The sequence below is a fragment of the Erinaceus europaeus genome (assembly GCF_950295315.1).
Source record: "Erinaceus europaeus chromosome 5 unlocalized genomic scaffold, mEriEur2.1 SUPER_5_unloc_1, whole genome shotgun sequence".
NCBI lineage: Eukaryota > Metazoa > Chordata > Mammalia > Eulipotyphla > Erinaceidae > Erinaceus > Erinaceus europaeus.
In genome coordinates, this window is record NW_026647112.1 from 29,064 (window position 1) to 42,407 (window position 13,344).

Here is a 13,344-nt window from a genome sequence, read left to right on the forward strand (position 1 = left end):
TGGACTGTGGGACCTGGGGTTGTGGATTCTGGGCTGTGAGGTCTGTGATCCTGGACTCAAGGGCTGTGGGGCCTGGGGCTTTGGGACCTGGGGCTGTGGGGTCTGGGGCTGTGGGGTCTGGGCTGTGGGACCTGGGCTGTGGGGTCTGGGCTGTGGGACCTGGGCTGTGGGGTCTGGGCTGTGGGACCTGGGCTGTGGGGTCTGGGCTGTGGGGTCTGGGCTGTGGGACCTGGGCTGTGGGGTCTGGGCTGTGGGGTCTGGGGCTGTGGGGCCTGGGCTGTGGGGTCTGGGGCTATGGGGCCTGGGTCTGTGGGGCCTGGGCTGTGGGGTCTGGACTGTGGGGTCTGGGCTGTGGGGTCTGGGCTTTGGGACCTGGGGCTGTGGGGTCTGGGCTGTGGGGTCTGGGCTGTGGGGTCTGGGGCTGTGGCGTCTGGGCTGTAGGGTCTGGGCTGTGGGTCTGGGCTGTGGGGTCTGGGCTGTGGGGTTTGGGCTGTGGGTCCTGGGCTGTGGGGCCTGGGGCTGTGGGACCTGGGTTGTGGTGTCTGGGCTGTGGGGTCTGGGCTTTAGGGTCTGGGCTGTGGGTTCTGAGGCTGTGGGGTCTGGGCTGTGGGACCTGGGCTTTTGCAGCCTGGGGCTTTGGGGCTGGACTGTGGCCAGGAGCTGTTTCTCCTTGCCCACATCACTCAGGGGGAACAGGGGGCAGTCAGGTGAGGTGGTGCCTCTGGCTGAGACAGCCCCACCCTGCCCTGTCAAACACTAGCACCCGTGAGGCCAGGGAAACGGACACCAGTGCCCCAGCTGTGCAGGGCCAGGTGTGCTGGGTCTGTACCTGAGTCAGGTGTGCTAGATCAGGTGTGCTGGGTCAGTCCCTGGGCCAGATGTGCTGGGTCAGTACCTGGCCAGGTGTGCTGGGCCAGGTGTGCTGGGTCACTCACTACCTGAGTCAGGTGTGCTAGATCAGGTGTGCTGGGTCAGTCCCTGGGCCAGGTGTGCTGGGGCGGCAGGTAGACATATCCCCGGCCCTCTAGCTGATCATTAACCAACTCCGGTGCTGGAGCTGCACAAAGTTCCCCACCTGTCAGGTGACAGTCGAGCCCCCCACCCACACTGAGTCCACCCAAGACCCCGGGAGCCCCCCAGGCCCTGGCATCACAGACCCTAGCTAGGGACACCCGGTGTCCACCCTGGACCCTGCCCCAGTCACGAGGCCCGTTGGTCAGTTCCACACTGCACCTCCCATGTGGCATCCAGCAGACAGGTGACCCTGGGAGCTGGGGCAGGCACAGCTATGTGGCCAGACACCCTCGGCCGTGTGCCCGCTGCCGTGTGCATACCTGACCTGGTATGCCGCCTGACCTGGCCACACCATAGGTCCAGTCCAGGGCTTGCCATCACTGCCCAGATGGGGAGCATATGCCGCTGGCCGGGCAGATGGCACAGTCACCCTAACTAGACTGGATGACTGTTCCTGGCAGGGCCGGGGGAGGGGGGCTGGGCCCCCTGGCAGAGACTGGGGTCCTTGGGAGGGGGCTGGAGTCCCCCAGGTAGGTGCTGGGGACCCCTGAGGAGAGGGCTGGGGTCCCCTGGCAGGGGCGCTGGGACAGCAGTCGGCCCTCTGTCACCATGCTGGACAGGGACCTGCTTTGCAGACTGGGTGCTGGTGCTCATCTGTCCTCAGGTGGGGGACGTCCAGTCTGTCTCTCGTCTGTGGAGTCCCCCTGGCATCTTCCAGCCTGCTTCCTAGTGCTGGGCCTCGAACTCTGGGCCCCAGGCACAGGGAGACCAGGCTCTGCCCACTGCCCCGCCTCCCAGCCCCTTCCTGCTTGAGTCGGAATGCAGGTCTCCTGGAAGAAGGTTCTGGAAGCCTCCCACTCCCCTGGTCTGCGGGGCAGTCTCTCCGCCTCACCCTTAGATGTGCCCCCCAGGGGCCGGGTCCCCAGAGCCGCAGGGAGGAGCATGACCCCAGCCGCCTGCCTGCTCCCCCGGCTCTCCCCCGGCTCTCCCCCGGCTCTCTCCCGGCTCTCCCCCTGGCTCTCCCCCTGGCTCTCTCCCGGCTCTTCCCCGGCTCTCCCCCTGGTTCTCTCCCGGCTCTCTCCCGGCTCTCCCCCGGCTCTCTCCCGGCTCTCCCCCTGGCTCTCCCCCGGCTCTCCCCCGGCTCTCTCCCGGCTCTCCCCCGGCTCTCTCCCGGCTCTCCCCCTGGCTCTCCCCCTGGCTCTCTCCCGGCTCTTCCCCGGCTCTCCCCCTGGTTCTCTCCCGGCTCTCTCCCGGCTCTCCCCCGGCTCTCTCCCGGCTCTCCCCCTGGCTCTCTCCCGGCTCTTCCCCGGCTCTCCCCCTGGCTCTCCCAGCTCTCCCCCTGGCTCTCTCCCGGCTCTCTCCCGGCTCTCCCCCTGGCTCTCTCCCGGCTCTCCCCCTGGCTCTCTCCCGGCTCTCTCCCGGCTCTCCCCCTGGCTCTCTCCCGGCTCTCCCCCTGGCTCTCCCCCGGCTCTCCCCCGGCTCTCTCCCGGCTCTCCCCCTGGCTCTCTCCCGGCTCTTCCCCGGCTCTCCCCCTGGCTCTCCCGGCTCTCCCCCTGGCTCTCTCCCGGCTCTCTCCTGGCTCTCCCCCGGCAGATGAGCTATTTGTGGCCAGATTAGGGGACTCAGGGCTCAGCCGCCTGCCCGCTCCTCTCAGTGGGCTGGGGCTCAGGGGAGCAGGAGGGCTGCCTGGGGTGCTGCGGGGTACAGGGCAGCGGGCAGGGTGGGGAGCTGCCCACCCCAGCTCTGACCCCGAGAGCCCCCCCCCCAGCGGGGGCCAGCTGGGATTGTGGTGCCCACGGCCCAGCACAGAGCCTGGAGTCCTGTCGGCCTTTCCTGCTGGGGGGGGACTGCAAACCGGGGTGCACACGCCCTGGGCAGCCACCCAGAGGAGTCACACAGGGAAAGGAGGCTCCCAGCTGGCGCAGGCCTGGCCACTGAGCCCCACTGAGCTGTGTGGGGGGCCTGGGGGGCACCTCCTGGGGGCATGGCCTCGGGTGATGGGAGGCGGGGGCACGAGAGGACACACCTGCTCCCCACAGCCGGGGTATCACCGCTGAGCCTGCTTCTCTCCCACAAGCTCGAGGCAGCCTCAGAACCACGTGGCCACTCAACCCAGAGCGTCTGTCACCCAGAAATTACTGAGGGGACATTTCTTTCTCTTTTTAAATACTTACTTGCAATATATATATATATGTTAATTTATTTTTCCAGAGCCCTGCTCAGCTCTGGCTTATGGCGGTGCTGGGGATTGAACCTGGGACCACTGGTGCCTCAGGCAGGAGAGTCTGTTTGCAGAACCATTGTGCTGTCTCTCCAGCCCTTACTTACTTGTTTATATTTATTATTGGATAGAGATGGGAACTGTGAGGGGAGGGGGAGATAGAGAGACAGAGAGACACCTGCAGACCTGCTTCACCACTCATGAAGCTTCCCCCCTGCAGGTGGGGACTGGGGGCTCGAACCCAAGTCCTTCTGCCTGGTGATGTGCACTGTACTGGGTGTGCCATTGCTTGGTCCCTGAAGAGACCTTTCTTTTTTTTAAAGATTTTAAAAAATATATTTATTTATTTATTCCCTTTTTGTTGCCCTTGTTGTTTTATTGTTGTAGTTATTGTTGTTGTTATTGATGTCGTTATTGTTGGACAGGACAGAGAGAAATGGAGAGAGGAGGGGAGACAGAGAACCTGGGCCTCAGAGCCTCAGGCAGGAGAGCCCGTGATATTTATTTATTTGTTTATTTATTTATTATTTTTATTGGATAGAGACAGCCAGAAATCGAGAGAGGAAAGGCTGATAGAGAGGGAGAGAGACAGAGAGCCCTGCAGCCCTGCTTCCCCACTCGTGAAGTTTCCCCGTTAGGTTCCGGAATCCAAGGAAGACACCAAGAGACCAGAGTGACGTAAAAACAAAGAGTCTTGATTTCTAGCCTGGGCTAGGGCTGAAAACCGAGTGGCTGACGCAGCAGCTAGTATTCGACCCTTTATCTAAGTTCTACGAGGGCTTATATGCGATTCAGAATATATGGCTTACATGACACAGCTCAGCTCTGCGTAGTGATTGATTACAGTCTTACATTTGAAGTTATCTGTTACCCATGTGAAGGGAGGGTGAGGGTCTTTTTTTTTTACAATCCTGTAGTTATCTCTTTTCCTGCCTCAAGGTCTACCTTTGTAGTTATCTCTCACATCAAGGCTCTGTGGCTTGTAGCAGCTGTAATTCCAAGAGCCATTCTTCTATCTGGGAACTCAGGTCTGTTCTGTAATTACTTACTTAACCCTTGTGTTACTAGAGTCCAGGCTTATCTGTCTTTTAATTAGCAATTTACATTTATTAATTTTAGCTCAATTCCTACACCCCCTTCAGGTTGAGAGCAGGGGGATCGAACCCGGGTCCTTGTGCACTGTAATGTGTGCATTCAACCAGGTGCGTCACTACCTGGTTCCTGTGATATTTATTTACTTAATGAGAGAGATAGATGATAGATAGATAGATAGATAGATAGATAGATAGATAGATAGGGAGATAGAAAGAGAGATAGATAGAGAGATAGATAGATAGGGAGATAGATAGATAGGGAGATAGATAGATAGGGAGATAGAAAGATAGATAGATAGATAGATAGATAGATAGATAGATAGATAGATAGGGAGATAGATAGATAGGTAGATAGAAAGATAGGGAGATAGGGAGATAGGTAGATAGATAGATAGATAGATAGATAGATAGATAGATAGATAGATAGAAAGATAGATAGGGAGATAGATAGGGAGATAGAAAGAGAGATAGATAGAGAGATAGATAGATAGGGAGATAGATAGGGAGATAGATAGATAGGGAGATAGAAAGATAGGTAGATAGATAGATAGAAAGATAGGGAGATAGAGAGATAGGTAGATAGATAGATAGATAGATAGATAGATAGATAGGGGGACAGATAGGGAGATAGATAGATAGATAGATAGATAGGTAGATAGATAGATAGGTAGGTAGGTAGGTAGATAGATAGATAGATAGATAGATAGGGAGATAGATAGGGAGATAGATAGGGAGATAGATAGGTAGATAGATAGGTAGGTAGGTAGGTAGGTAGGTAGGTAGGTAGGTAGGTAGATAGATAGATAGATAGATAGGGAGATAGATAGGGAGATAGATAGGTAGGTAGGTAGGTAGGTAGGTAGGTAGGTAGATAGATAGATAGATAGAGAGATAGGGAGATAGATAGGGAGATAGAAAGAGAGATAGATAGAGAGATAGATAGATAGGGAGATAGATAGGGAGATAGATAGATAGGGAGATAGAAAGATAGGTAGATAGATAGATAGAAAGATAGGGAGATAGATAGATAGGTAGATAGATAGGTAGGTAGGTAGGTAGGTAGGTAGATAGATAGATAGATAGATAGATAGATAGATAGGGAGATAGATAGGTAGATAGATAGGTAGGTAGGTAGGTAGGTAGGTAGGTAGATAGATAGATAGATAGATAGGTAGGTAGGTAGGTAGGTAGATAGATAGATAGATAGATAGATAGATAGATAGGGAGATAGATAGGGAGATAGATAGGTAGGTAGGTAGATAGATAGATAGATAGATAGATAGATAGGGAGATAGAGAGATAGGTAGATAGGGAGATAGAGAGATAGGTAGGTAGGTAGGTAGGTAGATAGATAGATAGATAGATAGGGAGATAGATAGGTAGATAGATAGGTAGGTAGGTAGGTAGGTAGGTAGGTAGGTAGGTAGATAGATAGATAGATAGATAGATAGGGAGATAGATAGGGAGATAGATAGGTAGGTAGGTAGGTAGGTAGGTAGATAGATAGATAGATAGATAGATAGATAGATAGAGAGATAGATAGGGAGATAGATAGGGAGATAGATAGGTAGGTAGGTAGGTAGGTAGGTAGATAGATAGATAGATAGATAGATAGATAGATAGAGAGATAGATAGGGAGATAGATAGGGAGATAGAAAGAGAGATAGATAGAGAGATAGATAGATAGGGAGATAGATAGGGAGATAGATAGATAGGGAGATAGAAAGATAGGTAGATAGATAGAAAGATAGGGAGATAGATAGATAGGTAGATAGATAGGTAGGTAGGTAGGTAGGTAGGTAGGTAGGTAGGTAGGTAGGTAGGTAGATAGATAGATAGATAGATAGGGAGATAGATAGGTAGATAGATAGGTAGGTAGGTAGGTAGGTAGGTAGATAGATAGATAGATAGGTAGGTAGGTAGGTAGATAGATAGATAGATAGATAGATAGATAGATAGATAGGGAGATAGATAGGGAGATAGATAGGTAGGTAGGTAGGTAGATAGATAGATAGATAGATAGATAGATAGATAGATAGATAGGGAGATAGAGAGATAGGTAGATAGGGAGATAGAGAGATAGGTAGGTAGGTAGGTAGGTAGATAGATAGATAGATAGATAGGGAGATAGATAGGTAGATAGATAGGTAGGTAGGTAGGTAGGTAGGTAGGTAGATAGATAGATAGATAGATAGATAGATAGATAGATAGGGAGATAGAGAGATAGGTAGATAGGGAGATAGAGAGATAGGTAGGTAGGTAGGTAGGTAGGTAGATAGATAGATAGATAGATAGGGAGATAGATAGGTAGATAGATAGGTAGGTAGGTAGGTAGGTAGGTAGGTAGGTAGGTAGATAGATAGATAGATAGATAGATAGATAGATAGATAGGGAGATAGATAGGGAGATAGATAGGGAGATAGATAGGGAGATAGATAGGAGAGAGAGACCAGAGCCCTGCTGAGCTCTGGCTGATGGTGGTGCTGGGGATTGAACCTGGGCCTCAGAGCCCTGTGCTGTCCTCCCGAGTGCTCATGGGTAATTTTTACTTTTCTTTTCCCACTGGAGCAGGGCTTGGAGCCAGCACTAGGAGTCTACCGCCCGCAACCGGCTTCCCCGTGTCTGCCGTCAGGTGGGCCCTGTGTGTGGCCCTGTGGGGTCAGTCCCCACAGTCCCGCCGCCCCTGCTCCCTCGATGAGGGTGGGTGGCTGAGCTCAGCTTCTGCGTGAGGCTTTTTTGGACGTGCCTTTGTCCTGATCAATGAACAGGGAAGCCGCGGGCCATGGCGCAGGGACATCCCTGAGCACCGGAGGGGCAGGGGCGCAAGGGGTGGGGATCTCTGGCTGTGGCGGGTATCTCCCCTGCAGCAAGGAATTCTCCTGAGAGAGAGGCAACTCTGCCCTGCAGCAAGGAATTAATTCTCTGCCAGAGAGAGGCAACACCCTGCAAACCAGGCTAACTGGTAGCACTTAAAAAGCCACCCAGTAAGGTCCTTCAGGAAGCAGGGCTCCTCTGCTCACCTGCTGACACTGACACCTGGGACCGTGGCCTCTGTGCCGGGAACCCTGCCTTCTGGGAGGCTGATCTCTGAGGGGCTGATCTCTGGGGGGCTGGTCTCTGGGGGCTGGTCTCTGGGGGCTGATCTCTGGGGGCTGATCTCTGGGGGCTGATCTCTGGGGGGCTGGTCTCTGGGGGATGATCTCTGGGGGCTGATCTCTGGGGGCTGGTCTCTGGGGGCTGGTCTCTGGGTGGCTGATCTCTGGGGAGCTGATCTCTGGTGGGCTGATTTCTGGGGGCTGGTCTCTGGTGGGCTGATCTCTGGTGGGCTTATTTCTGGGGGTACTGGTCTCTGGGGGGCTGATCTCTGGGGGCTGGTCTCTGGGAGTTGGTCTCTGGGGGCTGGTCTCTGGGGGCTGATCTCTGGGGGGCTGATCTCTGCGGGGCTGATTTCTGGGGGGGACTGGTCTCTGTGGGGCTGATCTCTGGGGGGGACTGGTCTCTGGGGGTGCTGGTCTGGAGGAGGGAGCCATGGACAGCCTGGGCTACAACAGAGCCCAGCCTTGTCCCACAGGTCAGAGCACTGGGCTGTCCCCCCATTTCATTGGACATTTGCTATCAGAAGAGGGAGCCCTCTTAGCAGGTGGGGAACAGGGGCCCCACCTGCGTCCCCCACCTGCGTCCCCGGGAAGCAGGCCCAGCTCAGGCCCTGAGGTAGTGTGGGCGGGAGGAGGCAGCCTTGGGTCTGTGTCCTGTCCTCTCTGCCTCAGCCTGAGGGCATGGCTGCTTTGGGGATTTCTGTGCACCCTGGGGCCTTCCTGCTCGGGACCCTCCACTCCCCGAGAAGCTGTGAGCTGTGGGTGGAGGCTGGGCTAGGACGTGCGGGCTCCTGGGGCCCCAGGGCTGGGAGATGAGGGTGATGTCTCTGCTGGGGCCCCAGGAGGTGGACTGAGACCCGCAGGCTCCCAGTGTGGGGGACATGCCCAGGGCGGCCCACAGATGAACCTCACGCCAGGGGCTGTGACCAGGCCGGGTGACCATCCAGCCCAGCACAGCCCGCTCCCTGGGGCAGGGTGGGGGTCGGGGGGGGTGAGCAGTGCCACATGGGGAGCGGTGTGACAGCTCTCTGGGGAGGCGGGCTCCCCGAGACGGCAGGGGCCCGAGTTAGCAGTCCGCCAGAAACATTAGCCAAGGAATCGACTCATGAAACAGCTCGGGGCCACTTCCAACATGGACTCTGCCTCCACCGTGGTCCTCAGCTCAGAGACAGTCTGCCCGCTTTAGAGTGTGTTTTCAAGTTCATGCGAGTCAGGCCTCTAGATTCCGCATGTGATGAAACCGTCTGAGAGTATCTCTCATCTCTTATTTTTTTTAATTAAAAAATTTTTATTAATGAGAAAGGAGTAGAGAGAGAGAAAGAACCAGACATCACTCTGGTACGTGTGCTGCCGGGGATTGAACTCAGGACCTCATGCTTGAGAGTCCAATGCTTTATCCACTGTGCCACCTCCCTGGCCAGTAAAACTTTTTTATATTTATTTATTTTCCCTTTTGTTGCCCTTTTTTTTATTGTTGCTGTAGTTATTATTGGTGTTGTTACTGATGTCATTGTTGTTAGATAGGGCAGAGAGAAATGGAGAGAGGAGGGGAAGACAGAGAGGGGGAGAGAAAGACACCTGCAGACCTGCTTCACCGCCTGTGAAGTGATCCCTCCCTGCAGGTGGGGAGCCGGGGGCTCGAACCGGGATCCTTACGCCGGTCCTTGTGCTTTGTACCACCTGTGCTTAACCCGCTGCGCTACCGCCGGACTCCCTGTCTCTCATCTCTTGACTTATTTCACTGAGCATCATCACCTCCAGTTCCATCCCTTTTGTCCCAAAGGGCACAGTATCATCATTTTTGACGGCAGAGTCATACTCCATGGACTCTATATCCCATAACTTCTTTACTCAGTCACCTGCCTATGGGCATCTGGGCTGCGTCCACTCTCTGGCTGCCGTGAACAACGCAGCTGTGGACACAGGGGGCCGGTGCCCCTTCCCATGAGCGTCTGCGTGTCCTTTGGGTCAATGCCTGATGTGAGATTGTTGGGAGGCAGACCGGTCCTCTGTGTGGCCTGTGAGCATGGGGCAGGCAGCCGGGTGTGAGCTGGTGGCCTGGCCTCTCAAGCCCTGGACAGAGCTGGGCTCAGGGTGGTGGTGGCTGGCACAGAGGCCGTGCGGCCATAGCTGGACACTGGGTGACAGAGTGGCTCCTGTCCCTGTTCCCTCAATGTCCAGTGACACTCCCGTCTACCGTTGACCTATCCCTTCCCCCAACATATCCCCTGCTGACCTGACCCTGGCCCTGATATATACTGATATTTCTGTTTTTCTGATGTATCTCACCTCCTCCTGACCTGTCCCTGTCCCCTGACTTGTCCCTGCCCCCTGACCTGTCCCCTCACCCTGACCTGTCCCTGTCCCCTGACCTGTCCCTGCCCCCTGACCTGTCCCATCATCCTGACCTGTCCCTGACCTGTCCCCTCACTCTGACCTGTCCCCTCACCCTGACCTGTCCTCTCACCCTGACCTGTCCCCTCACCCTGACCTGTCCCTGACCCCTGACCTGTCCCTGACCCCTGACCTGTCCCCTCACTCTGACCTGTCCCCTCACCCTGACCTGTCCCCTCACCCTGACCTGTCCCCTCACCCTGACCTGTCCCCTCCCTGACCTGTCCCCTCACCCTGACCTGTCCCCTCACTCTGACCTGTCTCCTCACCCTGACCTGTCCTCTCACCCTGACCTGTCCCCTCACCCTGACCTGTCCCCTCCCTGACCTGTCCCCTCACCCTGACCTGTCCCCTCACTCTGACCTGTCCCCTCACCCTGACCTGTCCTCTCACCCTGACCTGTCCCTGACCCCTGACCTGTCCTCTCCCTGACCTGTCTCCCAACAGTGTGCCGGTGAGGAGAGCTGGGTGGACAGCCGCACGGTGTATGTGGGCCACAAGGAGCCGCCGCCGGGCACCGAGGCCTACATCCCCCAGCGCTACCCCGACAACCGGATTGTGTCCTCCAAGGTGAGCCCCCGCCCTGCTCTGGAACTCCCGCCAGTCTGGTGGGGCCTCTGGAGCACCGGTGTCCCATGTCCCCAGATGCCTCCCCCACCTCATCTCTGGGGACACCGTGGATGGGCTCCTGCCCGTGGTGCAGCTGGCCATGGTGGGAGGCTGGGAGGGACAGGTAGAGGCCGGGCAGAGAGGCGTGGCTGTCCCTCCATGTGGGCTCACGGGCAGGTTCCACACAGGGGCCCCGAGGGGTGTGAGCCCCCCCCCAGTCAGACGGGCAGGGTCCTCATCTTGCGCCATTCTGTCACGGTCTGGTCACACTCACACAGCAGACCCTGCGGGGTGGGCGTGGGGAAGCTCTGCTGCTGCTGTCTCTGAATAAAGGAGTAGCCCTGGGGGCGGGGTGGCGCTCCTGGCTGAGCAGCTGTTCACCAGCGCAAGGACCCAGCTCGGGCCTCCGGTCCCCACCTGCAGGGGGAAGCTTGGCAGGTGTGAGGCAGGGCTGCAGGGGTCTCTCTGTCTCTCTCCTTCTCTGTCTCTCCTTCCCCTCTCAGTTTCTCTCTGTTTCTATCCAGTAATAAGTAAATATTAGGGAAAAAAAGTTTCTTTAAATAGATAACATAAAAGATAGCCTTAAAGGGAGTCGGGCGGTGGCGCAGAGGGCTAAGCGCAGGTGGTGCAAAGCGCAAGGACCGGCCTAAGGATCCCGGTTCAAGCCCCCGGCTCCCCACCTGCAGGGGAGTTGCTGCACAGTCTTTGTCTCCCCCTCTCTGTCTTCCCTTCCTCTCTCCATTTCTCTCTGTCCTATCCAACAACATCAGTAACTACAACAATAAAGCAACAAGTGCAACAAAAGGGAAAATAAATAAACATTTTTTTAAAAAGTAAAAAAAAAAAAAGATATCCTTAAAATAAAAACCCCTCTCCTTAGAAGTAAAATCCTTGGGATCAGGAGGTGCACCTGGCTGAGCGCACACGTTACAATGAGCAAGGATCTGGGTTCAAGCCCCCGGTCCCCACCCGCAGGGGGAAAACTTCACGAGTGGTGTCTCTCTGTCTCTCTCCCTCCCTATCTCTCGCTCCCCTCTCAACGTCTTTCTGTCCTATTTAACCGAATAAAATAATAAAGGGGAATTTAAAAAGTGGCCGAGCTGTGAGATTGCACAGGTGCAAAGCCCTGGGCCAGACAGAAAGGAAGAATGAGAGGGAGAGAGGGAGAGAGGGAGGCTACATTCGGTGAAGACACGGAAGAACGATGAACATGGCTGGCAGCCCAGCTAGTGAGTGTTCACCATGGTGCCGTGAGCCCCGCTGCCTGGGTGGCTCCGGGGTTCGGGGTTCGTGCCTGCTCACGCCCCCACAGCATTCACGTCTCAGCTCCCATCCATCCAAACCCATGTCTGCCCGTGTCCTGCCCATGAAAACCAGCCCTGGTCTCTGGGCTCTGAGTCCCCCGTGTGGACAGAGGGTCCCTGGTTCTCTGGGCGACTGAGCCCCCCCGTGTGGACAGAGGTCCTGGGTGCAGGGCTGAGCCCACAGGGGACATGACCGTCCTCGGGTCGTGGTGGTCAGGGGTCAGGGGTCAGGCGTGGCCGTCTCTGCCCACAGTACACCTTCTGGAGCTTCATCCCCAAGAACCTGTTTGAACAGTTCCGCAGAATTGCCAACTTCTACTTCCTCATCATCTTCTTGGTCCAGGTAGGCGGGCGGCAGACCATCCCAGGGGACAGGCCACCCCAGGAGGCTGGGACAGGGGACAGGCCTTCTAGGGGACCCAGCTTCCTTTGGGGGGGGGACGGCACGAGCTCAGCATCAGTGTGTCTGATGCATCTAGGGGGTTTCTGAGGGTGTGTGTGTGTCTGGGGGCCTCCCTGCAAGGGGTCTGGGGGAGCCTGGACGTGTCTGAGGACATGTGTGTGGGGGCGGCTCTGCGGGGTGTCTGGGGTTGCCCTGTGGGGTGTCTGTGAGGGTCTGGGCCGCCCTGTGGGGTGTCTGGGATCTGGGCTGCCCTGCGGGGTGTCTGCGGGGGTCTGGGCTGCCCTATGGGGTGTCTGTGAGGGTCTGAGGGCCGCCCTGTGGGTGTCTGCGGGGGTCTGGGCTGGGCCGCCCTGCGGGTGTCTGCGGGCTCTGGGTTGGGCCGCCCTGCGGGTTTCTGCGGGGGTCTGGGCTGGGCCGCCCTGCGGGTGCCTGCGGGGACCTGGGTTGGGCCGCCCTGCGGGTGTCTGCGGGGGTCTGGGCTGGGCCGCCCTGCGGGTGTCTGCGGGGGTCTGGACTGGGGTGCCCTGCGGGTGTCTGCGGGGGTCTGGGCTGGGCTGCCCTGCGGGTGTCTGCGGGGGTCTGGGCTGGGCCGCCCTGTGGGTGCCTGCGGGGGTCTGGGCTGGGCCGCCCTGCGGGTGTCTGTGGGGGTCTGGGGGCCGCCCTCCTGCCAGGTCCCTGACCCGCCTGCCCGCAGCTCATCATCGACACGCCCACCAGCCCCGTGACCAGTGGGCTGCCTCTGTTCTTCGTCATCACCGTCACGGCCATCAAGCAGGTAGGAGACGGGCAGTGCCACCCACGCCCGAGGTGGGAGATGGTGCGGGCTTACCTGGCACCCTGCCCCGTGGGGACGGCCGCCTCGAGACCAGAGAGGGAGGGGTCCCAGGGAGGCCGCCGGGTGGGATCTGCCGGGCTCCACGCCACCCCCCCTCCCAGGGTTATGAGGACTGGCTGCGGCACAAGGCGGATAAGGCCATGAACCAGTGTCCCGTCCACTTCATCCAGCACGGACGGCTGGTGCGGAAACAGAGCAGAAAGCTGCAGGTGAGCCTACCCAAGGGAGACCCTGCAGCCACCCCAGGGAGACCCAGGCCCCCCATCCAGGGGAGACCCAGGCCCCCACCCAGGGGAGACCCCGCAGCTTCCGCAGGGAGACCCAGGCCCCCACCCCGGGGTGACACAGCACTGACCCTGAGGAGACCCCAGGCTC

At 57.2% G+C, this 13,344-nt stretch overlaps 1 protein-coding gene across 8 annotated transcripts in view; it reads left to right on the top strand.

Annotated features, from left to right (window-relative positions):
* The window catches only part of ATP11A (ATPase phospholipid transporting 11A), a 40,539-nt gene that overhangs the window by 3,763 nt on the left and 23,432 nt on the right, over nucleotides 1-13,344 (top strand). For all 8 annotated transcript variants that reach the window (XM_060183724.1, XM_060183716.1, XM_060183717.1 and 5 more), the window contains exons 2-5: nucleotides 10,266-10,388; nucleotides 11,985-12,074; nucleotides 12,829-12,909; nucleotides 13,071-13,178. In XM_060183724.1, the coding sequence (XP_060039707.1) occupies nucleotides 10,266-10,388; nucleotides 11,985-12,074; nucleotides 12,829-12,909; nucleotides 13,071-13,178 (402 nt within the window). The remainder of the gene's footprint in view (nucleotides 1-10,265; nucleotides 10,389-11,984; nucleotides 12,075-12,828; nucleotides 12,910-13,070; nucleotides 13,179-13,344) is intronic.